This window comes from Zonotrichia albicollis, chromosome 11, assembly GCF_047830755.1.
Source record: "Zonotrichia albicollis isolate bZonAlb1 chromosome 11, bZonAlb1.hap1, whole genome shotgun sequence".
NCBI lineage: Eukaryota > Metazoa > Chordata > Aves > Passeriformes > Passerellidae > Zonotrichia > Zonotrichia albicollis.
The window spans coordinates 16900322-16918872 of NC_133829.1; the positions used below are offsets into that span (position 1 = coordinate 16900322).

General features: G+C 57.9%; 1 protein-coding gene across 2 annotated transcripts; it reads right to left on the minus strand.

Moving 5' to 3' along the window:
- Positions 1-3716: 3716 nt before the first annotated feature.
- On the minus strand, positions 3717-14050 carry CSK (C-terminal Src kinase). Of its 2 annotated transcripts, none has more exons than XM_074549578.1 (13): positions 13747-14050; positions 9271-9347; positions 8943-9056; positions 8406-8518; positions 7561-7780; positions 7231-7324; positions 7086-7151; positions 6879-6978; positions 6660-6750; positions 5650-5723; positions 5357-5552; positions 4442-4528; positions 3717-4349 (listed from the first exon to the last, which is right to left on the minus strand). In XM_074549578.1, exons 2-13 carry the CDS (start codon positions 9283-9285, stop codon positions 4167-4169), a joined length of 1353 nt encoding a protein of 450 aa, XP_074405679.1. In that variant the 5' UTR covers positions 9286-9347; positions 13747-14050; the 3' UTR covers positions 3717-4166. The 2 variants fall into 2 exon arrangements, with proteins under 2 accessions (XP_074405679.1, XP_074405680.1); XM_074549579.1 differs by lacking the exon at positions 13747-14050 and adding an exon at positions 9581-9648.
- Between the last annotated feature and the right edge of the window lie 4501 nt (positions 14051-18551).

Sequence of the window (18551 nt, forward strand, 5' to 3'; positions counted from 1 at the left end):
AGCCCCTGTCCCCAGGGATGGGGATTTGGAGGTGGGAATGGTCCTGTCATCCAGAACATCCATCCTGAAGGATTTGGATTGGGATGGAAATGTTCTTGTCATCCAGAACATCCATCCCAATGAATGGGGATTTGGGGTGGGAATGTTTATAGAGGACAAAGAGCCCTGGTCCCCAGGGATGGGGATTTGGAGTGGGAATGGTCCTGTCATCCAGAACATCCATCCCCAGGGTTGGGGGATTGGGATAGGAATGGTCACACAGGACACAGAGCCCCTGTCCCCAAGGATGGGGGTTTGGGGTGGGAATGGTCATAGACAAAGAGCCACCATCCCCAGGGATGGGGATTTGGGGTGGGAATGTTTATAGAGGACAAAGAGCCCTGGTCCCCAGGGATGGGGATTTGGAGGTGGGAATGGTCCTGTCATCCAGAACATCCATCCTGAAGGACTGGAATTGGGGTGGGATTTGTCACACAGGACGCAGAGCTCCTGGTCCCAAGGGATGGGGAATTTAGGATGGGAATGTTCCCGTCATCCAGAACATTGATCCCAAGGGATGGGGGTTTGGGGTGGGAACGGTTCTGTCCCACGGGACACACAGAAGGGCACAGAGGAGTTTTTGGGGTACCCCGAGTGCTCTGGTAGAGGAGAAGGGGAAGCATCTCCCATCGGCAGAGCAGCGGCTGCAATTCCCGCCGGCAGGAGGAGGAGGAGGAGGAGGAGGGCTGTGCGAGGTGAGGAAGAGGAGGGAGGCGCTGGGGGGGGCTCCCAGGGCGGTGTCTGCAGCCGAGCCGTGACACAAATGCGGCCGGACAGACATACAGAGCATGTAAACAGGCACATGGGGAGAGCATGTGCTGCTCCGCGCCGCCGGTGGAGAGCGAGCCCCGAGCAAAGGCGCTCGCACACACACACACACACACACGCACCATTCCCACGGGGGATCTTCCAGCCTTGCCTTCATTCCTGGAGTGCCCAGAAGAGAAAAAAAAAAAAAATTTAAAAAAGCCACAAAAAAAAATAGAGCGAGAAAGAGAGAGAGAAAGGGGGAGAGGTGAACGGCACGGAACGGTGATGGGAATGGCTTTGTACGTGGCGCTAAAAATAGTCCTGGTGATAAAGTCGATCGCGGAGGGGGAGGAGGGATGCCAGGGGATGGGAAGGCCGTGCTCCGGGGATGGAGAGGAAGGGCCCTAATTAGAGCTGCTAATTAGCCCCAAGCAGCAATGAGAGAGCGGTTGTGGGGGGCTCATTGCACCCCTCTGCTCGGGATGGAGGATTTGACACCCGGGGGAATGAGGAGCCCGCTGGAATTGGGGTGCTGTGGAGGGATTTGGGGTGTTTAGGGTGAGGAATTTGGGTCCTTTGAGGGGATTTTGGGGTGTTTAGTGGGAGGAAGGCTCTCTGCAGCTGGAATTGGGATCCCTTGGAGGGATTTTTGGGTGTTTAGGGTGAGGAATTTGGGTCCTTTGAGGGGATTTTGGGGTGTTTAGGGTGAGGAAGGCTCTCTGCAGCTGGAATTGGGATCCTTTGAAGGATTTTTGGGTGTTTAGGGTGAGGAAGGCTCTCTGCAGCTGGAATTGGGATCCTTTGAAGGATTTTTGGGTGTTTAGGATGAGGAAGGCTCTCTGCAGCTGGAATTGGGTCCTTTGGGGGGATTTTTGGGTGTTTAGGACCAAAACTCGTGGAAGGAGCCCTAATGTGTATATAAAAATCATATATCTCCTAATGGTGAAGAGATAGGATCTGCAGGGAAAGGGGGAGCCAGGAAAGGATGATTTGGCTCAGGAGTCCATGTGGGGTGCAGGTGATGGGTCGGGATGGAAAAGCAAAGGATGAGTGAGTTTGCAGATGGCCCTTTCAAACAAAGCCCAGCTCTCCCCAGCCCTATCCAGCTGGGATGCCAAGCTGGGATCCCACTGAGCGGAGAGATTTTCCTGCTGGATTTTCCAGGGATTTTTAAAGCCCGTGTTCCTGTTCCCTGTGCCGCGTTCCCTCCTGGCACAGCAGGGAGAGGTGCCATGGGAATAACGCCCTGCAGGAGGATGATTCACACGGGAATTTGAGGCAGGATGGAGCTGACACAGCCGGGCCCTGTGCCCATCCCGGTGCCCGAGGGAGGAGGAGGAGGAGCGGGAGGAAGGGGACGTGGCGTGAGGTGAGCCAGCACTCGGGGCGTCACCCAGCCTGTCCCCACGCTGCTGCTGATGGACAGAGCCCCAAAATCCCCTGGGATGAATCCCTGGGGGGATCCAGGATGAGCAGCTGCAGGCTCAGAGTGAGAGAGACCCAGAGAGACTCTGTGTGGGGAAACTGAGGCACGGTGGCGGCAAGAGGGGCAGGACCTTGGCAAATCGGGGTGAAATTCCCTCATTTGTAGTGAAGAACACAATTTCTTCCAGCAGATCTCTCAGCATCCTTCAGCTCCATCCCGGAGGTTGCTGAGGCACCAAACACCACCCCTGAGATCACATGGGAAGTGTGGTGCCATTTGGAGGAAAATCAAAAATCCCAATAATCGAAGATCTCCATAATTTTGGGGTGAGTTTCCTCCCCTTTTTTTTGACAGGAGGAGAGAGGAGCAGAGCCCTCCCTGCCGTCTCCCATCACGTGAAGGTTCTGGGTACTTCTCTCCATTCCCAAAGCCGTTTCTTGCAGGCTTTGCCTGTAAATGACTTTAATCTTCATAAGCCCAAAAAGTAAAGCTGCTTATCGGGCTGGGCCCTGCTGGAGCACTGGCAGGAACGGGGGCAGGATGTGGACAAGAGGAGGGGGGTCAGTCCAGGGGAGAGGAAACCCCACACAGAGGAGCTCCATCATCCCCATCCCCACCTGACACCCCGAGAAGGGGACGGGGTGAGCAGCAACTCTCCCCTCTGCACTCTCCATCCCACATCCCTGAGCTGTGGCCGTGTCCCACCGCTCCATTTTTTCCCTTTTAACCCCGCTCCAAGAGGAATCTCGGTCTCGATGCCGGCCCGGAGCAGGCGGAGAGCTCCTGCCAAGCCGGCAGCCGGCGTTTAACGCTGAATAATTCCCTGCGGAGGAGCGGAACTATTCCAAACCTGCCAGACGCCACCTCCACCCGGCTCCCCGCGGGAATTCCAGCTCTGGGGACGGGGCCTGGGACATCGGGGGTCTCACCTGCACAGGTGGGATAATCAGGGAAGGCAGCGAGGTTCAGCAATCAGCTCCAAACTGCTCCCCCAAAGCATCAGAAAGTAAAAAGTAAAGGGGAGTTTTGGCATCACTTCATCCCTGTCACAGCCAGCTCCCACAGGCAGGATGGAGACAATTCCTGCTCATCCTCACTGATCTGGGGAGGAGATGGGGGGTCCACCCCCATTTTTTCCCCCGGAGCCGCTGGCAACAGAGGGGGGCCGAGGCGGGGTGTGCCGCGTCCGTATGGAATGGTTTTTTTATTACAGTTTTTAATCTCACAGTCGGTAGCATTACATGAGAATAAAGCACTGGACAGGACTGGAAAAAAAGGCCTCTGGAGACAGCATGCAAACATTGCAACGAGTTTAAAGCAAAACAACCCAAAAAAAGAAAAAGCGTCAGGCGGGGACGCGGCCGCGCTCTCCCGACCGGGCGGCGAGTCCAGCGTCTCCCCCTCAACCATCACTTCTGTCGCTGGGGGTTTCCTTTTCATGTGTCCGTTTCATTGGTTTATTTATTATTATTCTCCTTTGAACAACCTTCTTCTCTCTGTCTTTCTTTTTTTTTTTTTCCTTTTTTTTTTTTCTTCTTTTAATTACATTAAAAAATAAGATTCGTACTTTAGTAAAACGCCCAACGCTCAGCTGGGCCCTTGCTCGAAATAATAAAAAAACAACGACAAAAAAAAAACAAAAACCAAAAGAAACCCAAAACAATAAACGCTCCCCCCAAAACCAAGAAAATAACAAAAAATACCGCACAAAAATTAAAATAAAAAAACAAACAGCGTGGGAGACAAAAAAATGAAAACAAAAAACCCAAACCTGGAAAATAAAAATAAAAACTGACAGATTTGGAAGTTTGGAAGCAACCGGGGGGGAATTGGAGGGGGGCTGAGCGCCCCCGGGGCTCCCTCCTGGTGCCGTGGTGGGGCAGGGGGGCTGAGCACCCCCCGTCACCCCCAGCGTGGGTCCCCTGCGGCTGTGGGGCGGCAGAGCCCCCCCTCACAGGTAGAGCTCCTTCTCTTTGATATGCACTAGCTGTTCACGGAGCTGGTGGAAGGACGGCCGGTGGCCGGGGTCCAGCGTCCAGCACTTCTTCATCACCTCGTAGACGACGGCCGGACACCCGTCCGGAGCATCCATCTTGTAGCCCTTCTCCACGCGGGGCACCACGTCCTTCAGGGGCTGTGGGGAATTCGGGGGGTCAGGGAGGGGCTCTGCCCAAAAATCCGGGCTCAGCTTCCCCCCTGAGCACCCTGGGGACGCCCATCACTCACAATTCTCGGATAAGGCACTCGCCCGAAGGAGTAGATTTCCCAGAGGAGGATCCCGAAGCTCCACACGTCCGACTTGGTGGAGAATTTCTGCAGGGAGAGAAGCAGGCTCAGGCAGGGGTGTGGGATCTGCAGCTCCACAGAAGATTGTGCACTTTGGGTGTGGGAATCCCCGGTGTTGGAGAATTCTTTTGTTGGATAATATTTTAAGAAAAATATGGAGCTCAATCTAAAGTTTGCTTTTCTGCTTTGCTTGCTTTTAGCCGTGCAGATTTGCCAACCTAATACAAATGTCTGGGTGAATTTTTAGCTAATGCTTCAGGTTTAGACCCCATATGTTTGTCCAAGGTGGCCCCCAAGAAACCATTTTCCACCTGTTTGGTTGGTGTGCCAGTGGATGTTTGACCAATCCCAAAAGATACTCAAAAAGCTGTATCAGGCACATTTATGGGATCATCCCCAAATAATTTCTGGATGCATGGGAAGAGTGGGCTCCTCACCTTCCCAAGGCATCTTCTGAGCCTCAAGAATTAGAGATCCTTGGTTCTATGTACATGACCTATTGGGTCAAATTTAATTGTACAAAAAAAGATGGATCTTTAGCTAAAGATGTTACTCCCTTTAAAAATCAGACTTCATGATGCAACTATACTTCTTTAATTCAATCTGCACTTACTATTTCCTTCCAATTACCTGCTGGAAAGTTTTTCATTTGTGGAGACAGAGTTTGGCCTGCTATCCCAGCACACATCACAGGACCAAGGGTGGCAAGGGACCTTCCCCACCCTCAGGGCAGCTGCTTTGGGGGTCACAAAGCGCCAAGTGGCACCCAAGCACCATCTCTGGGACAGCCTGGAACGTTCCCCCTTCCTGCAGCTTCCACCACACCCAATGCCCCCCTCTGCTCTGCTCACCCACCTTTTCTCTAAGTGCTTCTGGTGCTGTCCACTTGACAGGCAGCTTGCCTGTGTCCTGTGTGGAGGAGGCTTCCTTGGTGAGCCCGAAGTCGCTGACCTTGGCGATGTTGTCCTCCGAGACCAGCACGTTCCTGGCCGCCAGGTCCCGGTGCACGAAGTTGTTGGCTTCCAGGTACTCCATGGCTTCACAGACATCTCTGCCAGGAGCGGGGGGCACAAGGGGGTTGGCAGGGCGGCCCCGAAGCGCGGGTGGGGTGGGTCAGGGGGGTGGGCATGGCTTTGTCTGGTACTTACAGGGAGAACTTGAGCAGACAGTCTGCCCCGAGCACCGACCGCCCGCGCGACCGCAGGTAATCTACTAGGCTGCCCTGAGGCAGGGTGGACAGAGAGAGAGGGGTGAGCAGGGCCAGCAGCACACCTGCTGTACCTCTCTTGGGGGTAGGACAAGGGGAGATGTCCCTTTAAGATAGGGCAGGACCCAGGGATGATGTCCCTTTGGGATGGGGCAGCACCCAGGGATGACGTCCCTTTAGGATGGGGCAAGATCCAGGGCAGATGTCCTTCCCTCATGGGGCAGAACCCAGGAAGAATGTCCCTTTAGGATGGGGCAGGACCAGGGGAGATGTCCCTGTAGGATGGAGAAGAACCCAGGGATGACATCCCTTTAGGATGGGGCAGGATCAGGGCAGATGTCTCTCCCTCATGGGGCAGGACCAGGGGAGATGTCCCTTTAGGATGGGGCAGGATCCAGGGATGATGTCCTTTCCTCATGGGGCAGGACCCAGGGAAATGTCCCTGTAGGATGGGGCAGAACCCAGGGAGATGTCCCTTTAGGATGGGGCAGGACCCAGGGATGATGTCCCTTTAGAATGGGGCAGGACCCAGGGATGATGTCCTTTCCTCATGGGGCAGAACCCAGGGAGATGTCCCTTTAGGACGAGGCAGAACTCAGGGAGATGTCCCTTTAGGATGAGGCAGGACTCAGGGTAGATGTCCCTCCCTCATGGAGCAGGATCAGAGCAGATGTCCCTCCTTTATGGGACAGGACCCAGGGGAGATGTCCTTCAAACGAGGGGCAGGACACAAGGATGATGTCCCTCCCACAAGGGGCAGATCTGTGGATGCCACCCCCACTGTGAGCCAGCAGTGGGACAAGGGACATGCCACCAGCAGCCTCCCCTGTGTCCCCAGCAAGATGCAGCCCAAGCTGGCGTGACCCAGCCGTGCCAGGATGAAGCCCCAGGGATGTGGGGGACACAAGGGGACAGAGGGGGAGGGCAGGTGGCCGTGTGGGGGGGTCTCACCTTGGCCATGTACTCGGTGACGATGTAAAGGCCACTCTTCTCCTCCACAATCACCCCCAGCAGCTGCACCAGGTTGCTGTGTCGGAGCTGCCTGCGTGGCACAGCAGGGCTCAGGGCGGGGGTTTGGGGACAACAGGGGTGTCAGGGGCCACCCACCGCGCTGGCAGGCCCAGAGGTGCCCCCTCCCTCACGCTGTCCCCCAGTGAGGGTGACACTCACGTCATGACGGACGCCTCTGCCAGGAAGGCCTGCGCTGTGGCGTCGTTTTTAATGCACTTCACGGCGACTTTGTTCCCCCGGTAATCCCCCAGCATCACGTCTGCAGGCCAGGAGAGACGGGCACAGGAAGCATCCCAACCTCCTGGGGCCCCACAGGAGCCCCCCCCACCACTCAGGGCCACCATGGGCTGGGGACAGCGGGCTCACCTCCGAACTCCCCTTTGCCAATGATCTGTAGCAACTTGAGGTCCTTCATGTTGAGGGCCCAGCCACCTGCACAGGGGGAAAAGGGGGAGTGAGGGGGTGCTGGGGGGTGCCCAGGGGCAGGGGAGGGGGCACCACAGCCACTCACTGCGGGAGAACTCGTCCTGTGCTGCCACCGTGCCCTCCATCAGCTTGGGTTTGATGAGGCGGGTGCAGAGCCCGTCTGCGTCCGTGGTGTAATGCTGGGGGGACACAGCAGGGCCCGGGTGACACCTCGGCACGGGGTTGGTGGTGCCGGGCTCTGAGGTCCCACCAGGTGGCAGCACGAGGCCACGGACACGCCTGGTGGCGGCCGAGAGCCTCGTCCCTCCTCCTCCTCCCTCTGTCCCCAGCAGAAAGGAAGAGCACCCACCGCCCCCCAACCCTGCAACCCCACAAGCTCTGATGTCCCCACAGGGCATTCCAGCGGCGGCCTCACCTCCACCAGCTGCATGAGGTTCTCAAAGTAGACCTCCTCGTCGATGCTGAGCTTGCTGGAGGAGTAGATGATGCGGTAGTGCTCCACCTTGCCCTCGCAGCTGACGCACAGCGTGTAGTCCCCGGGGTAGTTGGTGCTCTCCCGCACCAGGAACAGCCCCGTCTCGGGGGGGTACAGCAGCCTCTCCGCCTGCTCCCGCGTGATCTTCCCGTGGAACCACCTGCAGGGCCACGCGGGGCGGGCTGAGGGCTGCCTGCACCCCTGTGGGGCTGCGCTTGGCTGTGCAGCAGCTTTTGGCCCTGCCTGCGAGGGGACGGTGCTCCTCGCTGTCACCGTGCTGCTCCTGGCTGTCCCCACCCACCCTGTGACACAGCGCCCTCCATGGTGTCCTGATCCCCTCATCCTGCTCCCTCCTCCTGGCCCCTGCTGGGATTCTGTCCCTCTGTCCCTCTGCACGCTCCCAGGAGGTTCCTCCTCCAGCCTGGGAGTCACTGGCAGCTCTGGGATGCAGCAGGAACATCAAACCCATCCCTCCTCTACAGACCCCATTCCAACCTTCCCTCTTCCTCCCAGCAGCCTTTACCAAACCCTAGGTTAGATAAACCTAACCCTAGGTTAGGTAAACCTAGGTAAACCTAACCCTAACCCCAGCCTTGGGAAAAAAAAAAAAAATTAAAACAGAATCCAACCATCGAATCACCTTCCCAGCCATGCAGGCAGCTCCCAAAACACCCAGAGCTCTCCCCAGCAGCAAATCCCAATCCCAAATCCACGCTGTGCCCCGTGAGGAATGTCCCTTCTGCCACAGGGATGCTGCAGCCCCAGAGCCCTGGCTGGGTACTCACGGCATGAGGCTGAGCTTGATGCCAGCTTTGACCCCTTCCCGCTTCTGCACGTAGTTAGCAGGGATGATGCCCTCCCTGCCCACCTTGTTCTTCGCCTTGTACCAGTTGGGATCCTGTGGGGACACAGCAGGGCGTCACAACGAGCCCGTGGTCCCTGCATCCCACCTGAGGAGCCCTCTGAGGGTTCCCCTTGCTGGCTGCAGGCAGGATGGGATGAGCAGGGCACTGGGGTCGGTGCTGGGACCACCAAACCCCAGTGCTGGTGGCCCCACAGGGCTCACTGTGATCCCAGAGCCCCCCAAACCCAGAGCCCTTCTTTTCCTTCCCAGGAGAGGAGCCCAGCACCGCTGCCTCTCCCATCCCTCCTCCACCTCCCAGGAGGCACTCGCCTTTTGGAGAAACCTTAACTAACGAGGCCATGGATTAATTAACCAAGCTCCTGGCCAGATTCACAGCCAGCCAGCGGGACTGGCAGGACCAGGGGCTGCCACTAGCACGTGCCAGGGCGTGCAGGGACAGGGAAAGGGGACAGCTCACCTTGGTGACAGCCACGATGGTGAGGACGTCTCCTTTGCTGAAGGGCAGGTCCTGCTCGGCGGTACCGTGGAAGTTGTACTTGGCGATACATTCTGTACCAGATGGCCACACGGCCTGGCAGGAGCAGGGGGTGCCATCAGAGCCCTGCCCGAGCGTGCCACCCACCCCTGGCACCCTCAGGGACCCCCCTCACAGACAGGAACCCAAAGGGGGTCTGTTTGAACCAAGTGTCCCTGCGTCCCTCCTGAGCGCTGGATGGCTCCATAGATGGACGTGCCAGCCTCATGGAGGGTGGCTCCATGCCCTCCTCTCCTCACCCAGAGCTTACCTGCATCCCTGACATCTTCTCAGGAGGTTGGGGGAGCGACTCTCACAGGGGGGACACCTCACTTGGTACCATGAGACCTGCACGGGGGGAAAGGATGGCTGAGAACGGGGCACGGCAGGAACGAGGCACAGCACGGCACGAATGAGGTGAGAGGGGGATGCAGCACCCCCAAAGGATGCTCTCAGGCCAGGTGAGCATCTCTGCTCCCTCCAAGAACAGGTCCTGCATCCAAAATATCCCCAAACTGAGGTGGAAGTGGGAGCTCCAGGCCCGCTCAGCCCCTGCAGTTGGGGTGGGAGCAGCTGCTCACCCGGATTAGGAGGCATTTGCACGGATCCAGCTTCTGAAGAACTGAGGTTCTGAGTGCAGCATCTGCACCAATGAAAAGTCCAGCACAGCGTGGAGATGCCCAGAGAAGGGAAGGGAACAGAGATGACCTCCAGAAGTCCATCCCACTCTTCTCCCAGGCTACACAGCCAGAGCCCTGCTCTCCCTGGTGACCCACACATGGAAACATCCAGCCCTGAGAGCTTCCCAGGCCTGGGATCCAAAAGAAATAAACCAAAAACTGCTCCCTGCAGCATGAAAACCACTGGGACAGTGGAACGTGCAGCTCCTGGAGCCCAGGGGGATGTGCTGCCCGGGGGTGCTGTGCTCTGGGATGGCTGTGTGGGAGGGAGGGGAACAAACCCGGCTTTATTCCTGCCGCTCCAGCCCCCGGCACGGGATGAAGTCACCGGCCCCACAATCAAACCAGGCTTTCTTGGGCTGGGGCACCGGGGTCGTGCCAGGCTGGGGGGCACAAGGGGGGACACACACAGAGCAACCCCAAAACCCCACCCAAAAATTGCTGAATCCATCCCCTCCCCTGGGGTCACCGCCGGCAGCGCTGCCGTGGCGTCAGGCAGGGCTGGGAGTATTTTGGGAAGGAGGAAGTGAAACGAGGGGCAAGGAGGAGGAAGGAGATAAGGGGCAGAGCTGCGGGAGGAAGAGCTCGGTGAGAACGTGGCCCTGTTTCCACCACGTGCCCGCAGCCTTCCGGAAAAGGCGTCACGCTCCCCCCTGCACCTCCGTCACCTTCCCCAGCGTGGGGACACGGCAAACGGCTCTCTGCTTTTGGCAGAAATCAATGCTGGGGTGTTCACCCCAAAAACAGAGCCTGGGCACCTGAGGGACTCCATCTCCACAGTGCTGCGGGGGTTTCTCTGCCAGCCAGCCCGGGGAAAGCTGGAGATGGCACCCAAACCCAGCCTGGTGGCACCTTGGGGACACTGCCAGGAGTGCCAGGATCCAGGGGAGGGCAGAGCACGGCAATTCTGGGCTGGGGAGCACCAGCTGGGACCCACAACTGCAAACCCAGAACGTTCCCAGCTCCAACCCCCAGCTGCTCCAAGCTGATTTCTGCTTAAATTTTGGATTTACACCTGGCACGGAACAAAGATTTCACCCAAGGGGTCTGGATCCCACCGGTCTGAAAGGCAGCACCAGAAATGCAGGGAATAAACCCCGCTCTCCAGGCTGTGGAGGGATGCAGCTGAAGCCTGGAGGGAGGTTTGAGGAGGGAGTTTCCCATGGCTGGGGCTCTCAGCCCTGTTCCCCATGCAGGCTCCCGTGGGACAGCGAGCACAGGCTGTTGCTCAAGGAGAACTCCAGCCCAAAGCCCTGAGTCAGCGCTTCCCACCAGCCAGGCCTTGCTTCCAAACAGCCCAAAAGCAGCAGGATGGAGCTTTCCACCAGCTGGAAAACCCTGGAGCCAGTGCAAGGGATGCCCAAAGGTTCACCCCACAAAGGTTTTCCACTCCGTGCAGGAGCTGAATCCTGCCAGTCCCAAAGGCCGCTTGTTTGGGCTTTCAGCTCACGGATGTCACCAGCATTTATATTTGATAAATGCAGCAAGGATACAAAATTCATAGCCTGCCTTCATAAGGAGAATTTTTTTTCCCTGCTAAAGAGGAAACTGCTTGAGCAAACCCCACCAAGAACACGCTGCAGCCAGCCCAGGCTTTTTTATCTTCCCAGATCGTGGATATTCATGGCACAGGACTGTGGCATTGTTATAATCACACACAATAAATCCGCCTTTCACTTTTAAAGAGGGAGGTGGTTCCAACACCAGGGGCTGCCCCTCAGCCCAACACAGGCCTTCCTCCTCTGAGCCTCTTTTTAATCGTCACCTCATTTCTGCCTCAAAGCCGAGACTTTCCGAGGAAGAGGAGGAGGAGGAAACCACACGGGGCAGCCGCCAAAGCAGCCCCTGAAGGCCCCGTGTGACAGCCAGCGGTGTCACCCGGGCCAGCCCCGTCCCCGAGCCCGCCCTGCGCATCCCTCGGGATGCTGGGCTGGGAGAAGGACCTGGAGATGCTGCCCGAGGGGATGCACAGCTTCAAAGCAGCATCCTGTGCCTGCCGGGAAACCACGGGCATCGCCCCTGCTCGCTCTGCTCCAGCAGGATGTGCAGCAGCACATGAAAGAAATTAATAATCATTAAAAAAAATTAGCCAGGGAGCAGCCGGGCTGATTGGGCAGAGCCCAGTGCTGGGTTTGGCTCTTCCCAGCCCTGCCAGGCCAGGGTTTGTTCCTTTGCAAGCTCAGGATGTGCTCAGGTGAACCAAAACCCAGCTCCCTTGTTTGCTCAGCGCAGCATCCTGGATGCAGGAGCCCCAGGGATGGATCTCATCCCCCAGGATGGATATCTCATCCCCCAGGTCCATCCTTCATTTCCCAATGGGAAGGCCAGCCTGGCAGCCAGGAGCCGGGCAGGGCAGGTACAGCCAACACCTCTGAGAATCCAAAGGGCACTGGGGAATGAGCTGGGGACAGCGTTCCTCTCATTAATCAAAATAAAACCCAGTCGTGCCAGACCCACGGGCAGGTTGGGAGAGGAGTTTGGGAGCTCCACCATCACCACGGGGTGGGCAGGTGAAGGATGCTGCAGCTCAGCTTCAAACACAAGCAGGAGAAGGGGCAGCACCTGCCCAGCACCAGGATGGCTCTGTTGAAATGAAGTTTGATGGCACAGAAGCCTCATTCCCAACGGGAACAGGTGTGTGGGCATCACCCACACCCACCCCTTCCCGTGCACCCACCTCCCAATGAAGTCCTTTAAACTTCAAAAAACAAGCAAAAAAAAAAAAAAAAAATCCCAAAGCCACCCCAAACCAGACAACATCCTCCCTGCCTCTGAGAGATGTTATCTGCTGTTATTACAACGAACACCTACGATTACTCTAATCGAAAGAAAAATGTTCCTCCTTCATCTCGCCTGAGAGCTCGCAGCGTTTCGGAGCTGCTCCCCCAAACCAGCCCTGGCCTGCAAAAAAAAGGGGGAAGGAGCTTCTTTTTCAGGGGTTTTGAAATTCTTTTAGAAGAGAAAGAGAGGATGCTGTTGGTCAGAGAGCTGGAGGTACCCGTGGGACAGGTGGTGGAGGCCTGCAGAGAAGCTGCTCCCAGCCCCACATTGCAAAGAGGATTTCCTGGTCCTCCTTTACCCTACAAAAACCTCACCACGGTGACTTTCCAGCAGAAATCACCCCAATGTCCCCTTCCCAAGTGCTGTCACCTGGGGACGGGGACAGGACGTGGAGCGGGGCACGGAAGGGTTTTTTTGGCAAACGTCTGCTCGAAACCGAAAAGCTGGGGGCAGGCAGCTGTCAAAGGACAAAGAGGCACCCCAAAACCCCACAAAACTCCACAAAACGCCCCAAAACTCCCAAAAACTCCCTGCCTTTGCAGGGGTAACCCCACGGCTCCCACGAGGGAGGATGGGGATGCTCCCAAAATCTCCCGCATCCCTCCGGGGACTTCTCCTCGCCAGGATGGGGCCGTGCTCCTGCTTGGGTCCAGCGGGAACAAACCCCTGTCCCGGGAGGAAGGCTGCCATCATCCTCCTCCTCCTCCCATTCGCCTTTTTTTGATAATTTTTTTTTTGGGGGGACTTTTTGATTTTTCGGGGGGGACTTTTTTTTTTTTTCCGCCCGATGGCACAACCCGTTTCGCTCTCGCTAAACCAAGAGCAACAGCCGCGGCTATAAATAACCCGCCGCCGCCTTATTGCCCGAAAAAAAATTAAAAAAAATAAAAGACAACAACAACAACAAAAAAACCCCTCCAAAACCCAACAAAAACAAATAACAACAAAAAAAAAAGCCCCAAATTTTAAAACGTTCAACCCAACAAGGAGCTGCCAAGCGCTCCGAGCAGCCGGGCTGAGCCCGCGGGCCTTTGTACGGGATGGGGATGCAGCGGCAGGGGGAGGTGGTACCCCCGGCGGGCTCGGAGCCCCGCAGCATCCCTCGCCGTGCCGGGGGCGGCTCTCTGTGCCCGTGCGGGACGGGAACGGGGCGCGGGGTCCCCGGGGACTGCGGCGGGGCGGGAGCGGCCGTGCGGGGTCACCGGGGGTCAGGCGGGGCCGGACCCGCGCCCCCCCCCGGCCCATTGTCCGCGCCCCGCCGGTTCCCGCGGCCGTCGGTCACTCACCTCCGTGCGGGCAGGGGCTCAGCCCGCCGCCGGCTGCTCCATGCGGCGCCGCCGGGGCCTCCGGGCTCGCCTGGGCCGGCGGGGGGGCGCGGGGGGGCGGAAGGGGCGGGGGAAGCCGGAGCCGCCGCCGCCGCCGGAGCGCGGCGGGGCCCAGCGCGGCGGGTGCGCGGGGGGCGCGGGGCGGGCGGGGCGCGGGGGGTCCCGGGGCGGCGGGGCCGGAGGGACGGACCGAGGGAGGGAGGGAAGGAAGGAGGGACGGAGGGAGCGGCGCCCGGAACCGGAGCGCCCCGAGCGCAGCGCGCATGCGCCGCGAGCACCGCGCCGGCGGCGGGGTGGGGGCAGCGGGAGGAGCGCGGCGCCACCTGGCGGTCACCGCCGGTAGCGCCACAAAGCGGGGACAGCGGGGACAGAGGGACAGCAGGGACAGCGGGGACAGAGAGACCGACAGAGGGGACAGAGGGACAGCGGGGACAGAGGAACCGAGAGCGGGAACGGCAGGGACAGCGGGACCCGCACCGCGGATGGGACACGCACTGGGAGCGGCAGCGGCAGCAGCACCGGGACACGCACCGGTAACGCATCCCCACAGCCACCGGGACCGGCATAGGGTAGTGGGACCTGCACCGGCAATGGGAACGGGAGCGGGACCGGGAACAAAAACGGGAGCGGGAGCCGCACCGCGACCGGGAATGGAACAGGCAGCGGCAACGGGAGCCGCACCGGCAATGGGAACGGGAACTGCACCGGGAGCGGGACTGCCACCGGCGCCCGCATGGGGACCGGTAAAGGGACCCGCACTGGAACGACACCGGCACCGGGATCCGCAGTCGGAACGGGATCCGCACCAGGAGCAGCACGGGGACCGGGACCGACCCCGCGGTTCCTGCCCAGTGTGTGCTCACATGGGCCCAAAGTAGCACTGAAATGATGCTAAAATGGCAGTAAAAGAAAAAAAAGCGTTATAAAGTCTACAATAAATAAAGTTAAAATCGTCAAATGGCAATTAAAAATATATAATGTAATATAATATAATATAATATAATATAATATAATATAATATAATATAATATAATATAATATAATATAATATAATATAATATAATATATAAAAATATCTTTAAGGTCCCTTCCAACCTAGCCCATTCCCTGAATCTGTAGTCCTAGGAGATATTATATGTAGAATTATTGTTATTAATACTAACAATAATGCAATAAAATAGCTTAAATAACTAATAATAAATAGCATGACATCACATAAACATACCAGAGAGCATAGCATAATGTAATGTCATATAACGACATGATATGACATCATAATATAGAATAAATTAATAGAATGAATATGTGATCTTTAAGGCACCTTCCAACCCAACCCATTCCCTGATTCCATGGGGACAAAGGGACCGCAGGGGACAGGGAAAGTCGGGGTGCAGCACCAGGGAGGTCGCAGCAGCCACGGGAGCGGGGTGCCAAACCCAGCCCATCTTTGGGAAGCACATCCTTGCTCCAACAGCGAGCAGGAAAGATCCAGGGATGCATTACTGGGGTGAGCCCCGAGATCCCCCCGGCGTCTGGAATGTTCCTCTGGCCTCAGGGAGATGTGGAAGGGGCTCCATCCTCTCCCAGGCTCCTTCTGGGAGGAACTGAAAGCAGCTGAAAGTGCACCAGAAATGCACCCGCGGTCACCGAGCCACGCACTCCGCCCCGGTTCTGCCCTGCACCCACCCGGTTCTGCTCTGCACCCACCCGGTTCTGCCCTGCCCTGCACGCACCCAGCTCTGCCTGCACGGTCTCGGCCTCTTTGGGGTGGCTGGGAACGGGAATTCCACAAAAAATCCTCATCCTGCCCCACAAGCCCCAAGAGCCTCAGCATCCCCAGGGCTGGTGCGGGGATTGGGCTGAGGCTGCTCCGTGCAAGGGGACATGGAGGGTGCTGCAGGTCCCTCCTGGTTCCTCCACACAGGAGATGCCACCACTGTGGTGGCCACAGGGATCCCAGCCGGGTGCTGGTCCCACCTGGCTCCTCCACAGCCTAGGTTCCAGGCGCAGACAGTGGATGGAGCCCACAAAGCTCCTCCTCTCCCCCGAGGCTGGGGCCACCTCGGATGGGCTCAGTCCCCTTTGGAGCCCTTTGGGATTCCAGTCCTGGCTGGAATTTTTCCCTGGAAGGGTCTGGGTTTGAGGGTGGGTGATGCCCTGGCTGGAAGGGAAGGATAGGTTCGCGGGCGAACCAGCGAGGCTGGGATAGACATCTCCATCTCCATCATCTCCATCTCCATCTCCATTTATCTCCATCATCTCCATCTCCAGGAGAGGGGGCCCTTCAGCCGGCTGAGATGGGCAGGGAAGCAGAAAATAAAGGAAAGGGGACAAGAATGCAACAAAGGAGGAACTGAGAGTGAAATCCCGGCGGAGTGAAGGATGGAAAATCGCCTGCCCCGCCGCTCTGCATCTCTGCCTGGTTGGATGGGCTCCTTGCGGAGCTCGGAGCGTCCGAGGGCGGGATGCGAGGGCGGGCAGGGAAAGGGAAGCGATCCTGCCGGGATGTACGAGACAGCGCAGGCGGTGGCTGCGAGCAGCAGAGTAAAGCCAGCGCGACAGCTCCAGGCTCATTGCAGGCTGCAGAATTCACCTTCCAGCCCCAAAAGCCCCGGAGGGAGCCGGGTTTGGTTTGGCCGGTTCTGCGGCTCCCAGCGCTCCCGGGGCTCTGGGGGATGCGGGATGCCCTACAGGGGGGTTAGTCTACGACAGATCCCCCTCCCCAAATATCTCTCCCTGCACAAAGTGCCCCGTGAGCGGTACCGCCCGGCGCTCCCCGGTGCCACCGGCGGAGCTGTGTCACAGGTGCCACCGGAGGGCGTTCGGGGACAGCTTCAGTGAGTTGGGATCCTGCTCTCTCCAACCCAGCCCTGCCTCTCGGGGTGCCTCCTCCCCATGCCAACCCCAAACCCGCCTCGGCTGAGGGGGACAGCCTCATTTCAGGGCTCTCCCTCCTTCCTCTCGTTCCGGGATGTTTTAAATTGGAGAGCAGGGTGGGGATGCTGGCTCTCACCAGGGATCCCACCATCTCTGTGTCCCCATCTGCCTGTGTCCCCCACTGTGACAGCACCAGCCCTGCTCTATCCACCCTGCTGGTTTGATAGTGCCAAGTGGCTCCTGCAATCTGCCATCCAGAAGCGGGGCAGGTGAGTTTTGTTTGCCAGGGAAAAGGGCCGTGGTTTGTGTTTGAAGGCCTATGGCTGGGAGTGGCCGGCTGGCTCCTGAAAATCCACGATACGCAGGATGGTTCCCAGACCCAAGGTGGCAGTCTTGGGGACACCCAGGGGACAGCCAGCCCCGAATGTATCCCAGCTCTCCACATCGTGCAGAGCTTGGGGAGCATCCACCATCCCAGAGGCTTTTGGCTCACACTGCCAGTGCTTTTGGGACCTGGTGGCCCCAGTGCTCCCATCTCTCAGCCCATGGAAAATCCTGCCAGGGTGGGTGTACAGGTTTGAGGGAATTCCTGGGATCCCAGAGCTTTTCCTGAGCAGGGCTTTGCGTGCAGGGAGGAGCTATCTCTGCATCTCTGCTGTTCCCTTCTAGCCTGGGGACAAACTCCATGCTTGCCCTCTGATTCACAGGTGCCTTGTGAATCACCCTTGAGAATGGCGCAGGGCGATCGATCAGCCCAAACTCTGCCTCCTTCCCCCGGGAGGAGCGAGGGCAGTAGGGAAAAGGATTCAGGCTGATTTGAAAGCTCTGTTGGAGCAGAGCCACGTGCTGGGTTTAAAGTGCCCATCTCCTTTGGATCCAGCTCTGCTGCACCCACAGGTCCAACCTGGACTGATTAGACAACCGGCAGCTCCCTCACCCACCAGCTCCTGCACCCCAGAAGCTGCTCAGGGAGGTTGAGCAGAGATTTTTATCCCTTCCAAAAGGCAGAAACCAGTGTGAAGTTCTGTGCATGGTGTTGGGGGGTTTTCCTCTGTCACTAGTGCAGGGGACAAACAGCAAAAGCGAGACACAGAATTATTGATCCCCACAGGGAATGGCTCCTGATAACAGATCACAAAGAGCCAAAGGACAGAAATTAGAGATGCAGGGTTCACTTTTAATTGGGAGGGCTGTTGGGTGTTAGAGCAACTCCTCTCTTCCCCCCAGGAGAGTCACAAGGGGTTGTTCTGGCCCATTTTGGGGCTGGGGACTGATTTCCCCAGAGAGGAGGTGCCACCAGCCCGAGTGCTGGCATCAGGCAGAGGGAGAAGCCTGTGTCTGCCCAGAGCTTTTCCTGCAGGAATGAGGGTGCTGGGAGCATTTGGAAGCGGAGCTGGAGCCCTGCTGCTGTGGCTGGACTCATGACTCACTTTAAAACCAACCATAAAAGCAATTTTGCATGGAGTGATCAAAGCTTCCCTGGCTTATCACCACCCCGATTCCAGTAACGAAACCGCGGAGCTCACAGACTGCCCGGGCAGTAATTGGAGGGCTTAATTGAGGAAGGTCATTAGGGGCAGGCAAAGATAGGGCAACTGGAGCCTCTCACCTCCTGTGAGCTGCTGAGGCTTTCACAGCAGCCGTGGTGATAAGGGGAGGTTCAGGCTGGATACCAGGAAAGGCTCCTCACCCACAGGGAGGGCGGGCACTGAGTGGGCACAGCCCCAGGAGCTCCAGGAGCGTTTGGACAGTGCTCTGAGGCACAGGGTGGGATTGTTGGGGTGTCTGGACTGATGATCCTTGGGGTCCCTTCCAGCTGAGGAGATTCCATGCTGTGATTTTGTGAAGCCCAGCAGGAAAGCTGGGGCCTCTGCTGGGGTCTGGCCTGT